At 38.3% G+C, this 14,395-nt stretch overlaps 1 protein-coding gene across 1 annotated transcript in view; it reads left to right on the top strand.

Annotated features, from left to right (window-relative positions):
- Positions 1 to 14,395, top strand: part of grid2ipb (glutamate receptor, ionotropic, delta 2 (Grid2) interacting protein, b) — a 151,748-nt gene that overhangs the window by 7,697 nt on the left and 129,656 nt on the right. The window contains exons 2-3 of the mRNA XM_052021789.1: positions 3,810 to 4,396; positions 7,752 to 7,906. Coding sequence (XP_051877749.1) covers positions 3,810 to 4,396; positions 7,752 to 7,906 — 742 coding nt within the window. The remainder of the gene's footprint in view (positions 1 to 3,809; positions 4,397 to 7,751; positions 7,907 to 14,395) is intronic.

Genomic DNA, 14,395 nt, shown 5'->3' on the forward strand with positions numbered 1-14,395 from the left:
GGTGATCAAATTTCTTGTCTTTATTATTGATCTGCAAGTAAATTATGGCACAGAAACAGACTCAACTGATTTACACCGGTGTTCAAGTCCCACATGAGTCTCTTTATATTCAAATTGCCTGTTCCACCTTTGCCTGGTTTTCCCTTTTCCCTCTTGTATGCATTAAATCTCTGTTAAAAATTTCAATGCTCTCTATTTCAACCAGTCCATTTGTCAACAAGTGCCACATTTTGTCCCTCTGTGTATAAAGAAATTCCTCCTAAGTTCTTCTGTATTTTTATCAGAAGCAATAAAAGGAGCAGTGAAATGGAGAGAGAAGAACAATAGGATTATTTTATATTATTTTAGAAAAGAGCCAACATAGTTATGAGTGATTGCCCAAGCCAGCAAAGGAAAGATTGAATTTGGGTTTGATTCAGTTAGTCTTTGCTTGCACCATTCTAGTGAGGTTATTGGTTACATTTATACAGTACCTCTAATTAAATGAAATATTGCATGGGAGCATACTCAAGCCAAATTTGACTGAGCCACAGAAAACTGTGTCCAGATAGGTGACCAATGCTTTGTTTAAAGAGGTGGGTTTTAAGAATCAAAAATACATTCTATGGGATTTCACAAGTAACTGTGCAGGAGTGGAATGACAAACCATTGCTGTGGGTATAATGCAGTAATTAAGAATAATTAAATACCAATGCTGCAAAATGGAAGAGAGACAAGGCTGGAGATCTGAATGGTCAACCATGTTGAATACTGCAGATGGGGTGGGAAGAATGAGAACAGCTTAAATCAGGGGGATAGCAACCACAATCAAGATCACAAAGGATGATTTTTATGAGTTTGATTGGTGCCACTTTGGTACTGAAGAGGAATCCAAACTGGAAGGATTCAAATGCAGAATTGAAAGAAAGAGGGACAGGGATTTGGGAGACAACAACATGTAGAAGGCCTTTGGCTAAGAAAGGGAAGTAGTAGGAGTGGTGATTTGTAAAGGTAGTGGAGTCAAGGGTGTGTTTTATTGATGAAAGGGATAATGACAGAAAATTTAAAGGCAGGGAGATCAATACCTGAGGGGAAGCAATCATTAAAGCTAATGTTAAGATTAAGTGAACAAGAGGTTGTCTTGAGATCAAAATCTATTTGGAGACATGAAAATACTGTAGACATTTCATGAAAACATTATGAGAAAGATGGTGTACAGCAGTTCCTAATTTTAGAGAAGGGGGCAGGGATTATCCAAGAACACATTAACATTAAAAAGAGGATGTACAGTATATGTGGTCTTAGAATCATAGAGACACATAGCAGGGAAACAGACCCTTCAGCCCATTGAGTCCCTCCTGACCATCAACCACCCATTTACACTAATCCTACATTAACCCCATTTTTATTCTCCCCATATTGTCATCAACTACCCCCAGGTTCTACCATTCAACCACATATTAGGGGCAACTTACAGTGGGCAATTAACCTATCGACCTGCATGCCTTTGGGAAATGGAAGGAAACTGGAGCACCTGGAGGAAACTCATGCAGTCACAGGGGGAGACTCCACAAAGACAGAAACTGAGATCAGGACTGAACCCAGTTCTCTTGTGCTGTGAGGCAGTGGCTCCACCAGCTGCTCCACTGAGCAGCCATCTTCATAGGGATAAAGATGGGTAAGTCCCCAGGACCAAGACCATAGGGAGGAAAGGTGTTTGCTGGGATCCTGACAGAGATTTTTAAATCTTTGGTTGACATCGGTAATGTGCCAGATGACTGGAAGACAGCAAACGTGGTGCCTATATTCAAGAAGGTCAGCAAAGATAGGCCAGGTAGTTACAGTCCAGTGAGTCTAACGTTAGTCAAAGCGAAATTATTGGAAAAAATTTCTGAGACACAGGATTAATCCATACTTGGAAAGGCTGGGATTGATTAAGGATTGTCAGCATGGTTTTGTCTGACTAATTTGATTGAGTTTTTTGAAGAATTAACAAAGTTTATTGATAAGGGGAGTGTGGTTGATGTAGTCTACATGGACTTTAGTAAGGCTTTTGACAAGATCCCCATGGAAAGCTGGTCCAAAAGATTAGAGCCCAAGGGACCCAAGCCAAATTATCGAATTGGATCTAAATTTGGCTTGGTGAAAGGAGAGAGAGGGTGGAGGGTTGCTTTTGCATTTAGAGGCTTGTGACCAGTGGTGTACCACAGGAATCAATGCTGGGACCCTTACTGTTTGTCATATACATTAGCAATTTGAATATGAATGTAGGAGGTACGATTAGTAAGTTCATAGATGGCATGAAAATTGGTAGTGTTGTTGATAGTGAGGAGGGGAATCTTAGGTTACAGAATGACATCTGCTAAATTGGGTGGAGCAAATCCAGCTTGAAATTAATCATGATAAGTGAGAGGTAGTGTACTTTCAGAGGTTTAATAAGGGAAGGATATACACTATGATTGGTAGAGCCCTAAAAAATACAGAGAAACAGTGGCAGCTTGGTGTGCTGGTCCATAGATCTCTAAGGTGGCAGCTCAGGTAGATAGGATGGTGAAGAAGGCCTACATGATGCTGGCATTCATTAGCTGGGGCAATAGAATTGAAGAGTAGGGAGGTCATGGTAGACTTTGGCTAGGCCATGCAATTGCCAAATCTGGAACGTATTGCATGAGAGGGCAGTGGAGGCAGTCACTCTCACAACATTTAAGATTTATTTGGACAACCACTTGAATCACCAAGTGCTTGTGTGGGATTGTGTGGGAGGGTACTTCATGGTTGCCATGGACATGGTGAGCTGAAGGGCCTGTTTCTGTGCCTGTGACTCTGTGAAGATACGAAAAGGATAAAATCCAGAGAAAGATGTGATTTTCAGGAAGAGGGAAGCAGGGAACATCAGATAAAAATTGTTGTGTTATAAATAGGACCGTTAGATAATGGGCTAATCTGCAGTGGTTTTATCGTGTTATGTGCCAATCAGTAACGGGACTATAGGCCTATTTTAAAACAATTTGGATCAAAGATTTAAAAACTACAAGGATCCATACGCTGACTTTAGTAGTTTTAAACAACAACAACTGTGGTCTGACATTGCAGAAACTTGAGCATAAGTAACTAGGCTGATTCTTCAGCACAGTACTAAGGGACTGTTGCCTGATTGGAGGTGCCATTTTTCACACAAGGCTTTAGATCAAGTGCAGATTTGTGCCCTCAAATTTAATGAAAAACATTGAATGGCACTTTGAAGAAGAACAGATGGGTGCTCTCCATGTCCAGGTCAACGTTTATCCATCACTTTATATTACTACAATGTTATTGGGTCATATCTTTTGATCCTTACAAATTAGCTGTATAATGTACAAATTACAAATTACTATTAATGGCACTTAGAAACATAGAAACATAGAAAAACTACAGCACAATTCAGGCCCTTTGGCCCACAAAGCTGTGCCGAACATTACTAGGCTTACCCATAACCCTCTATTTTATTCAGCTCCATGTACCTATCTAACAGTCTCTTGAAAGACCCTAATGTATCCGCCTCTACCACCGTTTCCGGCAGCCCATTCCACCCACTCACCACCCTCTGAGTAAAAAACTTACCGCTGACTTCTCCTCTATATCTACTCCCCAGCACCAGATGTTATTCTCTACCCATTTTGAAAGGGATTTGGAAGGCGCTGTGCAGATCTTTCTTTTCTTTCTCATGAATGTTTTTTTGTTTTTTCAAGCAGTTTATGATGAAGTTGCTTCTTCTATCCTGAATTTCAGGATGATTGAAAGGACCGTGATTCATTCAGTGTCTAAAATTTCCTCTTTTTTTCTCATTCTAGTTGCCACAATGCCAAGCCACAATGAAGGATGGCCAGAGGAGTTTGGATTTCGAATCTTTGGGAATGGATCCTGTTACATCATCTCTGTCCAAGAGGGCAGCAGTGCCCATGTTGCTGGCCTGCAACCTGGAGACCAAATTCTAGAGATCGAGGGACAGGATGTGTCATCCATGAGCTGTGATACATTAGTAAATCTAGCTAGACATTGTAAAACTGTTCCTCCTAGTATAGGGGTGGTATCTCGTATTGAGCAGCTAGACCTCTTGCCAGCAGCAGATGGAAGATTTGGTTTCAACCTGAGTGGTGACAGCCCTTTGCAAATTGAGAATTGTCTCCCAGATTCTCCTGCAGCTGAACTTGGGCTCAAGACTGGTGACTATGTTCTGGAAGTAAATGGAGTCCCAGTAAAACACTATGATGTTGCTGCTGCCATGATAAAGGCTAATCATGGAAAGCCATTGAAGCTGGGAGTCCTGTGCTTTGGAAGGAGAAACAAGCGAGTTAGCAGCAGTATCCGAGAATACGTCCAAAACGCTGATGCAGTACATCAGGAAAGAAAATATAAAGCCTTGGAATTCAGAAAAAAGGTAGGATATTGCCTACCAAGCGGAAAGGCAACAGTTACCTCTTCACAAAACAGGTTATTCTTTGTAAAATGGGAGTTCTGATCTGAGACTTACCTAATCAGAGAGAATGAAGTTGCCGAACTTTATGAGAGGATCTTTCCTTCACTGGCATTTTACTGTTAAATGATCAATATATTCTGCACATTTTCATTTAAGATTTTGCTACAAGTGGAAACATTTTTCCTTGGGGTCTGGTCTCCAGTGAATTGAATAGCATTGGAGAGGGCCACAAGTCCCTGAAGAGCCTTATTTTAAGTGAGGCTTACTATCAGGGACACTTAGAATCCATCTTGTTAAATTAACCAAAATAAACCTGACAGCTCTCATTCATTTTAATTGAGATTTGGCTTTATATTTATAATTGCAACCTATTTTAATATGACTAACCCTCAAAAACCTTTGATTCATGGGATGCTAGCTTCAGCTCTGGGGAAAGAGAACTATTTTATTGGGACAGTCTCCACCAGTACAGGGTGGAATTAGCATCCTGGTGAATTAGATATCTGGTGCTATAGTTAAGAATGTTATAACAGGGAACTTCAAAAATTATAGCACGATTTATCTGTCAACCTGTTTTTATTAAATAAAATTTTGTTTGTCATGGTTTTTGAAGTGTAATTGTCAGGGTAGCTAAGGTGAATTGGCAGATTTATCTAAATCTGAATTTACCAAAGGCATTTAATAAGGCATTAAGTGAAAGTTTCCTATGTTAAATAAGTCTTCCCGGGATTGAAAGTAAAATATTAGCAAGGATAGAGGATTGCTTGGAGGACAACACTTGGAGGACAAAATAACAGGTCTTTTTCAGATTGGAAGGCAGTTACTAGCAGGCATATCAAGGATCATTACTGAGTCCTCAACTTGGTTCGATGAAAAGGTAATATAACACATGCAAGTTTTCTGAAATTGCAAAGGTAGTAGAGAAAGTGAACTGTGAGGAGTGTACAAAGTCTGCAAAGGTTCATAGGCAGGTTGAGCAAGTGCAAGTTAAGGTGGTGGATGAGGTACAATGTGTGAAGATAGAGGAAACATTGAAAACCTTGTCAGAAGCATAGAGAAATAGTATTTTTTAAACAGTGAGGAATACCAAATATTGGTGTATAGAGAGATTTGAATGAACTGCTTCTTGAGGTAGAGTAACACAGATATAGCAACCATGGCAAAAGAAAGATATACTCTGAGCGGATTCACTAAACATTCACTGAAACCCCCACAACTGAAACATTCTTTGATATACTCAACATGTGCAATGGCCTGAATTTTGGATTTGTAATGATGGTAAACTGTCACCATTTGCTACTAACACAAATGGGCAAAGTCTGGGATTTCCTTGCTTTGTGGAGTTTAAGATGCTTAAGATGCTGTCAGTCCATCAGGTCTCTTCCAAAAATGCACTATTTTTCAAAGTTCTACACTGGAAACAAGGAAAAACGGATGAATTGCCATGAACTTAATGTATTTATGAACTATTCTCACTTTAAAATATCCCCAAAATGCTATGCTTTATTATATGAGATCCATGTGAGTTTTTAAAGATGCACTCTGATCCTGCAAAACTAATTGTGGATTGTAAAACCATCTGAAAAATATTTCAAAGTGGATTTTATTTTAATTTTTGAAAATATTTCTGATGTTTATTTTTGACCTTATACAAATATTTATGTTCCAATATATATTCTGTAAAATGTTTAAAATATTGGCTAAAAATAGTTCCACTGAAATTTGCAGCTGCAGGATCAGGAAACGGTCATTAGTCTGTGCTGCTATGATCATCTAGCATAGGTTATTAGGATGCACTGGAATTTCTAGGCCAATGGTTTTTTTCCATTCTGGCTTCCTTTCTATGAGAAATCTTTGCAGTAATTAGCTGCTCAATTGGCCTAATGACATTATAGCTGATGTGTAAAAGGGACCCCTGTGAATTGATGCCTGACAGTAACCTATAATGGAAAAGAAGAAGTCCACGCTGCAGAGATCAACTTCCATCTAGATCAGCCTTTCCCTATAGACTTTCAGATATAGCCCACAACGACTCTCATATACCCTACAATTTTATCTATAACAAACTAACATATCCAACTGTAACAAACTGTGATATTCACATACAGAAATGTTGACATACCCCAGGCCATTTCACTGTCACATGGCACTGCAATTCCTCACCAAAGCTTCAGCAATGCTACCCGGAAATTCTCCCACCAAAAAGGACATAGGTTGGATGGGAATTCCACTACCTTAGGTGGAGGAAGGGAAATCAATTTTATGACATTGATGATCTGCCTTTAAGCTAGTATGTGGAGTGAAGTATGCCACATCCTGCTCCCTGAAGCAGCTTGAAGGGCACACAATCAACATCATAAAACAGTAAAAAACAGCAGCATATTTGGATAAGCACTTGCAGAATGCCATGTGATGGCATTTAAGTATCAGCTATGGTTCACTTGGTAGCATTTCCTTTTCTGAGTTAGAAAGAGTTGGATTCCTTTCTCACTCCAGGAATTCGAATTCCAGACTGATGATCTGGTACAATACTCACTGAGTTCTGCACTGTCAGGGGTACTAACTTTCCAAATGAGATATTAACCCACAGCCATGGTTATTCTCTTAAGTGGGTGTAGAAGATCTCATGGTACTATTCTGGATAAGAGCTGGAGAGCTATCATCTGATTGGTTTATTCGCCTGAACAACATTTCTAAAGCAGATTATCTGGTTATTATCTTCTTTCTGGAACTTCTTGCACAAAATGGGCTGCTGCATTTCCTCCATTGTTGCAGATATCTCACTTCAAAAGTAACCCCACTGATTAGAAAACTGCTTTGAATGTTCTGAGAGGGACATAGAAATGCAAGTGTTTCTTTCCCATACATACTGTTTGAATTGATTCGCAACTCTATGGTTCCTGGGAAGAAGAGGGGTTTTAACATGTAAAATGCACCACAAACCCTTGAAGAATTGGAACACAAGTTGATAAAGCCCAGTCCTGGCAACTTATTCATTTGCAGCAGCATTTTCTTTTGCTCTCCTAGGGAAGAAGTTGTTGAAAAATTCCAGTGGGGTTTTTTGATGACAGGCATATGGCAGAGGGATTTCTATTCGATTCTTCTCGCTGAGCTGTCTGGGAGCACACAAAAAGGTGTAGCCATCCTGCTTACTTTTGATGAGGAAGGTGACAGATTGCTGCAAGTGATGTGTTGGAACGTGGGGGGGGGGGGGTGATGCCCTCTTTTGACACTTTTGCAGTTCTGTTTCTTACTGCTCCTGTGCTGCTTTGAATTATAACACTCTACTAAACCAACATTTTTGATTTAAATGCAGATTGACACTGTGCTTGGGGAGCAACCAGAGGTAAAAGAGAAGCTGTTCACCCTTCTGAAGCAGTATGCAGCTGAGCGTAAGGTTGAGTATTTGGCCTATGCACTCCCCATGATCTTGAGCACTGAAGAACATCAGCAGCTTATTGATGACATCAGGTAGGAACATTACAGAAGAAAGAAACTGCTCTAGGTACTAAAGATTCACACTGGAGCTCTACCCCAAGATGGGTTCATAAAACTCAATGACAACTGAATGCCCACTTGGTCCCTTTCAGTTTACTGCCTCCTCCCAGCGACATCTGCTGCATCTGATGATGGTTTGTTAGATACCCATCCCCAGATCAACCCAACTGTCCCTTTCCTCTCCTATTCTGCACTTGCCCTGCCAGGGTCAGTTGTCAACAACCCACCTAATAATCTGACAGTTGATGAACAGAATAAAGACTTTACAAAGGGGGTGAAAAACAGAAAAATATGACAAAGAGCCAATAAAATGCCTTAAATCCAAACTAGTAAATTGTCCCAGGCACTATGTGAGATTTACTATTCCTTCACACCCACCATTATACACCATTCCTCATACCTTGAAATTAACACACCGATGCCCTGAAATTGGTCAGTACCTCTAAAGGTGTGTTAGTTAAATGGCATTCATGACTAAAACTCATTCTGTTTAAGTGCCCACCACTGGGAAATTTGGTAGCATAAAACGTGCAGTGTGCTACTGAAAAGACATTGCACACTAATTTTTCCTTTGTGCATTTTGCCACTGCAGAGCATGCAAAGGAAATTAATTAAGTCTGGATTGGAGGTGTGTTTGGGGTTGGGACCTCATGTGGGGACTGGTGAGGAGTTTGCAGGGGAGAGAGATCATGGGTGGTGGGTGTGTGTTGGATGCTTCTATGTAAGTCCAGGTTTCACCAAGTGTAACGGAGTCAGATGCAAGGGGCACCCAGTATAAAAGTCATGGACTACAAGTAACTTGCATATGGTACCTGATTTTCTATTACATTTCATTTTTCATTGAAGTTGGATTGCATAATGCACAAGAATGTGGCACTGTGAAATCCAGGTTCCAGGAACAACAATCAGATTGAGAGATTAATGCAGCACATTTCACATATGAGATTAATAGATTATGTCCTGTATTTTGATTGCTTTTTCACTTCTTGAACTGTTGAATTAGTGCACTCCAAATTCTCCTTTGTTTTCTATCTACTATTCTCTATTCTGCTAATTTCTATCAGTATTGCTGGAAGACACTTGTGTGAAGACGCTTTTTTCAGTGTTATGCATTAAAGTCAATGAATTCCAGAGTGGGATACAGCAATGTGTTTTTTCTGTCTGGGGTATACCAGAGCAGAAATTAGACTGGGCATTTCCTGTTGTGAAGCTTGCTTGTGTAAATGACCTATTTGGGCCATAGGACACTTATGAAATGCCAACAGTCTTTGTGCAGTGTCGATTTAAAATGTTATAAGAAATTGAGTCACAAGTAATTGTTGATCAGTCATAATGCTGCATTCTGTACAGAATGGTGATTTGAAAGGCCACTTATACATCTGAAGTCCAAGGCAGAACACTCAATGCCAAGCCAATTCAAGTACAACCTACAACCCCCACCCCCTGCCAGCTCTTTCTTTACAACTACATTGGTGCTGCCTTCTGCACATGTGCAGAACTTGCCAATTTTATCACCTTTGCCACCAACTTCCTCCCCCTCTTCAAATTCACATTGACCTTCTCTGACACTTCTCTTCTGGGAGGACGTACAGGAGCCTAAAGACTCACACTTAACGATTCAGGAACAGCTTCTTCCCCTCCGCCATCAGATTTCTGAATGGTGCATTAATCCATGAACACTACCTCGTTATTCCTTTATTTTTTGCACTATTTGTTTATTTTTGTGACTTATAGTAATTTTATATCTTTGCACAGTACTGCTGCCGCAAAACAACAAATTTCACGTCACTGATAATAAATCTGATTCTGGATCTTTCTGTTTCCATCTCAGGAGACAGACCTGCCATTGACATCTTCTATAAACCCACTGACTCACAGAGTTACCTCGACTACTCCTCCTCCCACTCTGCCTCATAGAACCATAGAACACTGTAGCACAGAAAACAGGCCATTTGGCCCTTCTAGTCTGTGCTGAAACGTTATTCCACTAGTCCCATTCACCTGCACCCAGTCCATTACCCTCCAGACCTCTCCTGTCCATGTATCTATCCAATTTATTCTTAAAATTCAAGAGTGAGCCTGCATTTACTACATCAGATGGCAGCCCGTTCCATACTCCCGTCACTCTTTGAGTGAAAAAGTTCCCCCTAATGTTCCCCCTAAACCTTTCCCCTTTCACCCTAAAGCCATGTCCTCTCGTACTTATCTCTCCTAATCTAGGTGGAAAGAGCCTACTTGCATTAACCCTGTCTACGCCCCTCATAATTTTGTAAACCTCTATCAAATCTCCCCTCATTCTTCTACGCTGCAAGGAATAAAGTCCTAACCTGTTCAATCTTTCCCTGTAACTCAACTCCTGAAGACCCGGCAACATTCTAGTAAATCTCCTCTGCAGTCTTTCAATCTTACTGATATCCTTCCTATAGTTAGGTGACCAGAACTGCACACAATACTCCAAATTTGGCCTCACCAATGACTTATACAACCTTACCATAACATTCCAACTCCTATACTCAGTACTTTGATTTATGAATGCCAGGATGCCAAAAGCCTTTTTTACAACCTTGTCTATCTGTGATGCCACTTTCAGGGAATTATGTATCTGAACTCCCAGATCCCTTTGTTCCTCCACACTCCTCAGTGCCCTACCATTTACTGTGTATGTCCTACCTTGACTTGTCCTTCCAAAATGCAACACCTCACACTTGTCTGCATTAAATTCCATCTGCCATTTTCTTGCCCATTTTTCCAGTTGGTTCAGATCCCTCTGCAAGGTTTGAAAGCCTTCCTCGCTGTCCACTATGCCTCCAATCTTAGTATCATCAGCAAACTTGCTGATCCAATTTACCACATTGTCATCTAGATCATTGATATAGACAACAAACAACAATGGCCCCAACACAGATCCCTGAGGCACACCACTAGTCACAGACCTCCATTCTGAGAAACAATCATCCACTACCACTCTCTGTCTTCTCCCACACAGCCAATTTTGAATCCAGTTTACAACCTTTCCATGGATACCTTGTGACTGAACCTTCTGAACTAACCTCCCATGTGGGACCTTGTCAAGGGCCTTACTAAAGTCCAAGTAGACAACATCCACAGCCTTTCCTTCATCTACTTTCTTGGTAACCTCCTCAAAAAACTCTACAAGATTCGTTAAACACGATCTACCATGCACAAAGCCATGCTGACTATCCTTAATCAGCCCTTGGCTGTCCAAATACTTGTATATCAGATCTCTCTTTTTCAATCTTTTTATTAGTTTTCAAATTAATACAGATTAATATATAACATCAATGTTTGTACATGTAATACAAAGATCAGGAGAACAATCGTGGCATAGATAATCCTAAAGAACAATAAAATATAAAACAAAATCTGCGGATCCAACGATCTCTTAGTAAATCAATATAATATAAAAGAAAGGAAAGAAAAAGATTTATTATATAAATAAAAAAATAAAGAGAAAAAAACCCCCAAATCAATAGGAAAAATTATGAATAATATATCAAACCAAACTAAGCTAAACAGAAAAATTTCAAAAAAAAACTGGACTAAAATTTATCAGTAGAAACAGAGCAATACTATGTTGTGAACTCCATTCCTCTAAGTTGGAAAGTTATTGAAAGGGGGTCTATATCATGTGAAAATATTCAATAAACGGACTCCAAATATCTTCAAATTTAAGCGACAGATCAACAGTACCACTCCTAATTTTTTCCAAGTTTAAATATGATATAATTTGAGAGAACCATTGAAAAGTAGAAGGGGGGTATTGGATCCTTCCATTTAAGCAAAATGGATCGTTTGTCCATTAATGTAACAAAGGCAATCATAGGTTAGTGGAAGCAGATAAATGGCCAGACTCTATCCTTGGTAATCCAAAAATCGCAGTGATGGGGTGAGGTTGTAAATCAATCTTCAATAAATTTGAAATAATGTTAAAAATGTCTTTCCAAAATTTTTCCAAAAGAGGACAGGACCAAAACATATGTGTCAGAGAAGCCACATTCGATTTACATCTGTCACATATAGGATTTATATGGTAATAAAAACGAGCTAGCTTATCTTTTGACATATGGGTCCTGTGAACTACCTTAAACTGTATCAACGAGTGTCTGGCACACATTGAAGATGTATTAACTAAATGAAGAATTTTCTTCCAAGTCTCTGTAGGTAAAGATGTCTGGAGTTCACTTTCCCATTCATTCTTGATTTTGTCCAGTGATTCTGGATGTATTTTCATAATTATATCATTGATTACTGCTATCAAGCCCTTCTGATAAGGATTAAGACCTAAAATTTTTCCATAATTTCAGTTTTGTAAGGTGTCGGAAAAGAGGGTATAGTAGCTTTTAAAAAGTTTCTAATCTGCAAATATCGAAAAAAGTGTGATCTAGGCAAATTGTATTTGTTAGACACTTGTTCAAAAGATGAAAAACAGTTATCAATGAATAAATCACGAAAACATACTATTCCCTTCCTTTTCCATATGGAAAAAGTTGAGTCAACTCTGGATGGATGAAAGAAAAAACTAGATTGAATGGGACTTGACGGGTTAAATTTATTCAATCCAAAAAATGTACAAAATTGAAACCATATTCGTATTGTATGTTTAACAATTGCGTTAATCATATGTTTACTTAATTTGGTAAGTGCAAAAGGGAGTGAAGCTCCTAAAATAGAAACTAATGAAAATTCAAGTACTGATTGGTGCTCAAGGTATACCCATTTAGGGCATTGAATTACATCTGAATCTTGTGTCCAAAAAATTAAATATCTGATATTAATTGCCCAATAATATAATCTAAAGTTAGGCAGGGCCATACCACCATCCTTTTTTAGTTTTTGTAAATATTTCTTACTTAGCCTTGGGTTTTTATTCTGCCAAATATATGAAACAATTTTAGAATCAATAATGTCAAAAAAGATTTCGGGACAAAAACTGGAATTGCTTGAAATAAATATAAAGATTTTGGTAGAATATTCATCTTAACCTCATTAATTTGGCCTACCAATGATAAAGACAGTGGGGACCATTTAGTAAATAATTGTTTAACATGGTCAATTAAAGGCAATAGATTAGCTTTAAATAAGTCCTTATGTTTCTTAGTAATTTTAACACCTAAGTACGTAAAATAGTCAGTTACCAATCTAAAAGGTAATTGCCTATAAATTGGGGTTTGCATATTTAATGGAAAAGTTTGCTCTTATTAAGATTTAATCTATAGCCAGAAAAAACACTAAACTGATCTAGTGGTGATAGTACTGTGGGGATAGATTCCTCTGGATTAGAAATATAAAGTAACAGGTCATCTGCATAAAGAGATATCTTATGAATCTTCTGTCCGTGAGTAATGACACATATATTTGAAGAGTCCCAGAATGCAATAGCCAAAGGTTCTAAAGCAATATCAAATAATAAAGGGCTTAACAGGCAACCTTGTCTAGTACCTCGAAAAAGCCTAAACAAAGGAGATCTTTGATTACTAGTAAGTATTGAAGTCATAGGTGTATAATAAATCATTTTAATTGCAGATATAAATTTAGGGCTAAAATTAAATTTTTGAAGTGTAATGAATAGATATTCCCATTCGACTCTGTCAAACGCCTTTTCAGCATCTAATGAAACAACACATTCTGGAATTTGGGATGAAGGGGTATATATAATATTCATTAATCTCCTAATAGTAAAATGTAAATAACGGTTCTGAATAAATCCTGTCTGGTCTTCAGAGATAATTTGTGGAAGAACCTTTTCCAATCTAAAGGCCAATATTTTGGAAAATATTTTTGAATCTACATTTAATAAAGAAATAGGTCTATAAGATGCACAATCCGTGGGATCTTTATCCTTTTTAAGAATTAAAGAAATAGTTGCTTCATTGAAAGATTGTGGTAGTTTACCTACTGACAGAGCACCTTTAAAAATTTTGACTAACCAGGGAACAAGAATATCAGAAAAGGATTTAAAAAATTCAGCTGTATATCCGTCATTACCCAAGTTCATTGAAAATATTACTTTCTTTATTTCTTCCTCTGAAATGGGAGCATCTAATGTAGAACGTTCATTTAAAGATAATTGGGGAATCTTCAAATCTCTTAAAAATTCATGTATTAAAGTAGGATCCTCAGGGGATTCTGATTGGTGTAAAGAAGAATAAAATTCTTGAAAGGATTTGTTAATTTGAACCTGATCTATCGTGTAGGTACCATCTGGTTTACGAATTTTATTAATCTGACATTTAGATAAAGTAGCTTTCAATTGGTTGGCCAATAATTTACTGGATTTGTCACCATGTATACAAAATTGACTTCTGTTTTTAAATAGTAGATTTTCAATTGAAGATGTTAATAATAAACTAGGTTGTAGTTGGAGTTCTGTTCTCTTTTTAAAAAGCTCCAGATTAGGAGTATCAGAATATTTTTTATCGATTTCTTTAATCTTGTCTGCTA

The sequence above is a fragment of the Pristis pectinata genome, chromosome 8 (genome assembly GCF_009764475.1).
Source record: "Pristis pectinata isolate sPriPec2 chromosome 8, sPriPec2.1.pri, whole genome shotgun sequence".
Taxonomy (NCBI): domain Eukaryota; kingdom Metazoa; phylum Chordata; class Chondrichthyes; order Rhinopristiformes; family Pristidae; genus Pristis; species Pristis pectinata.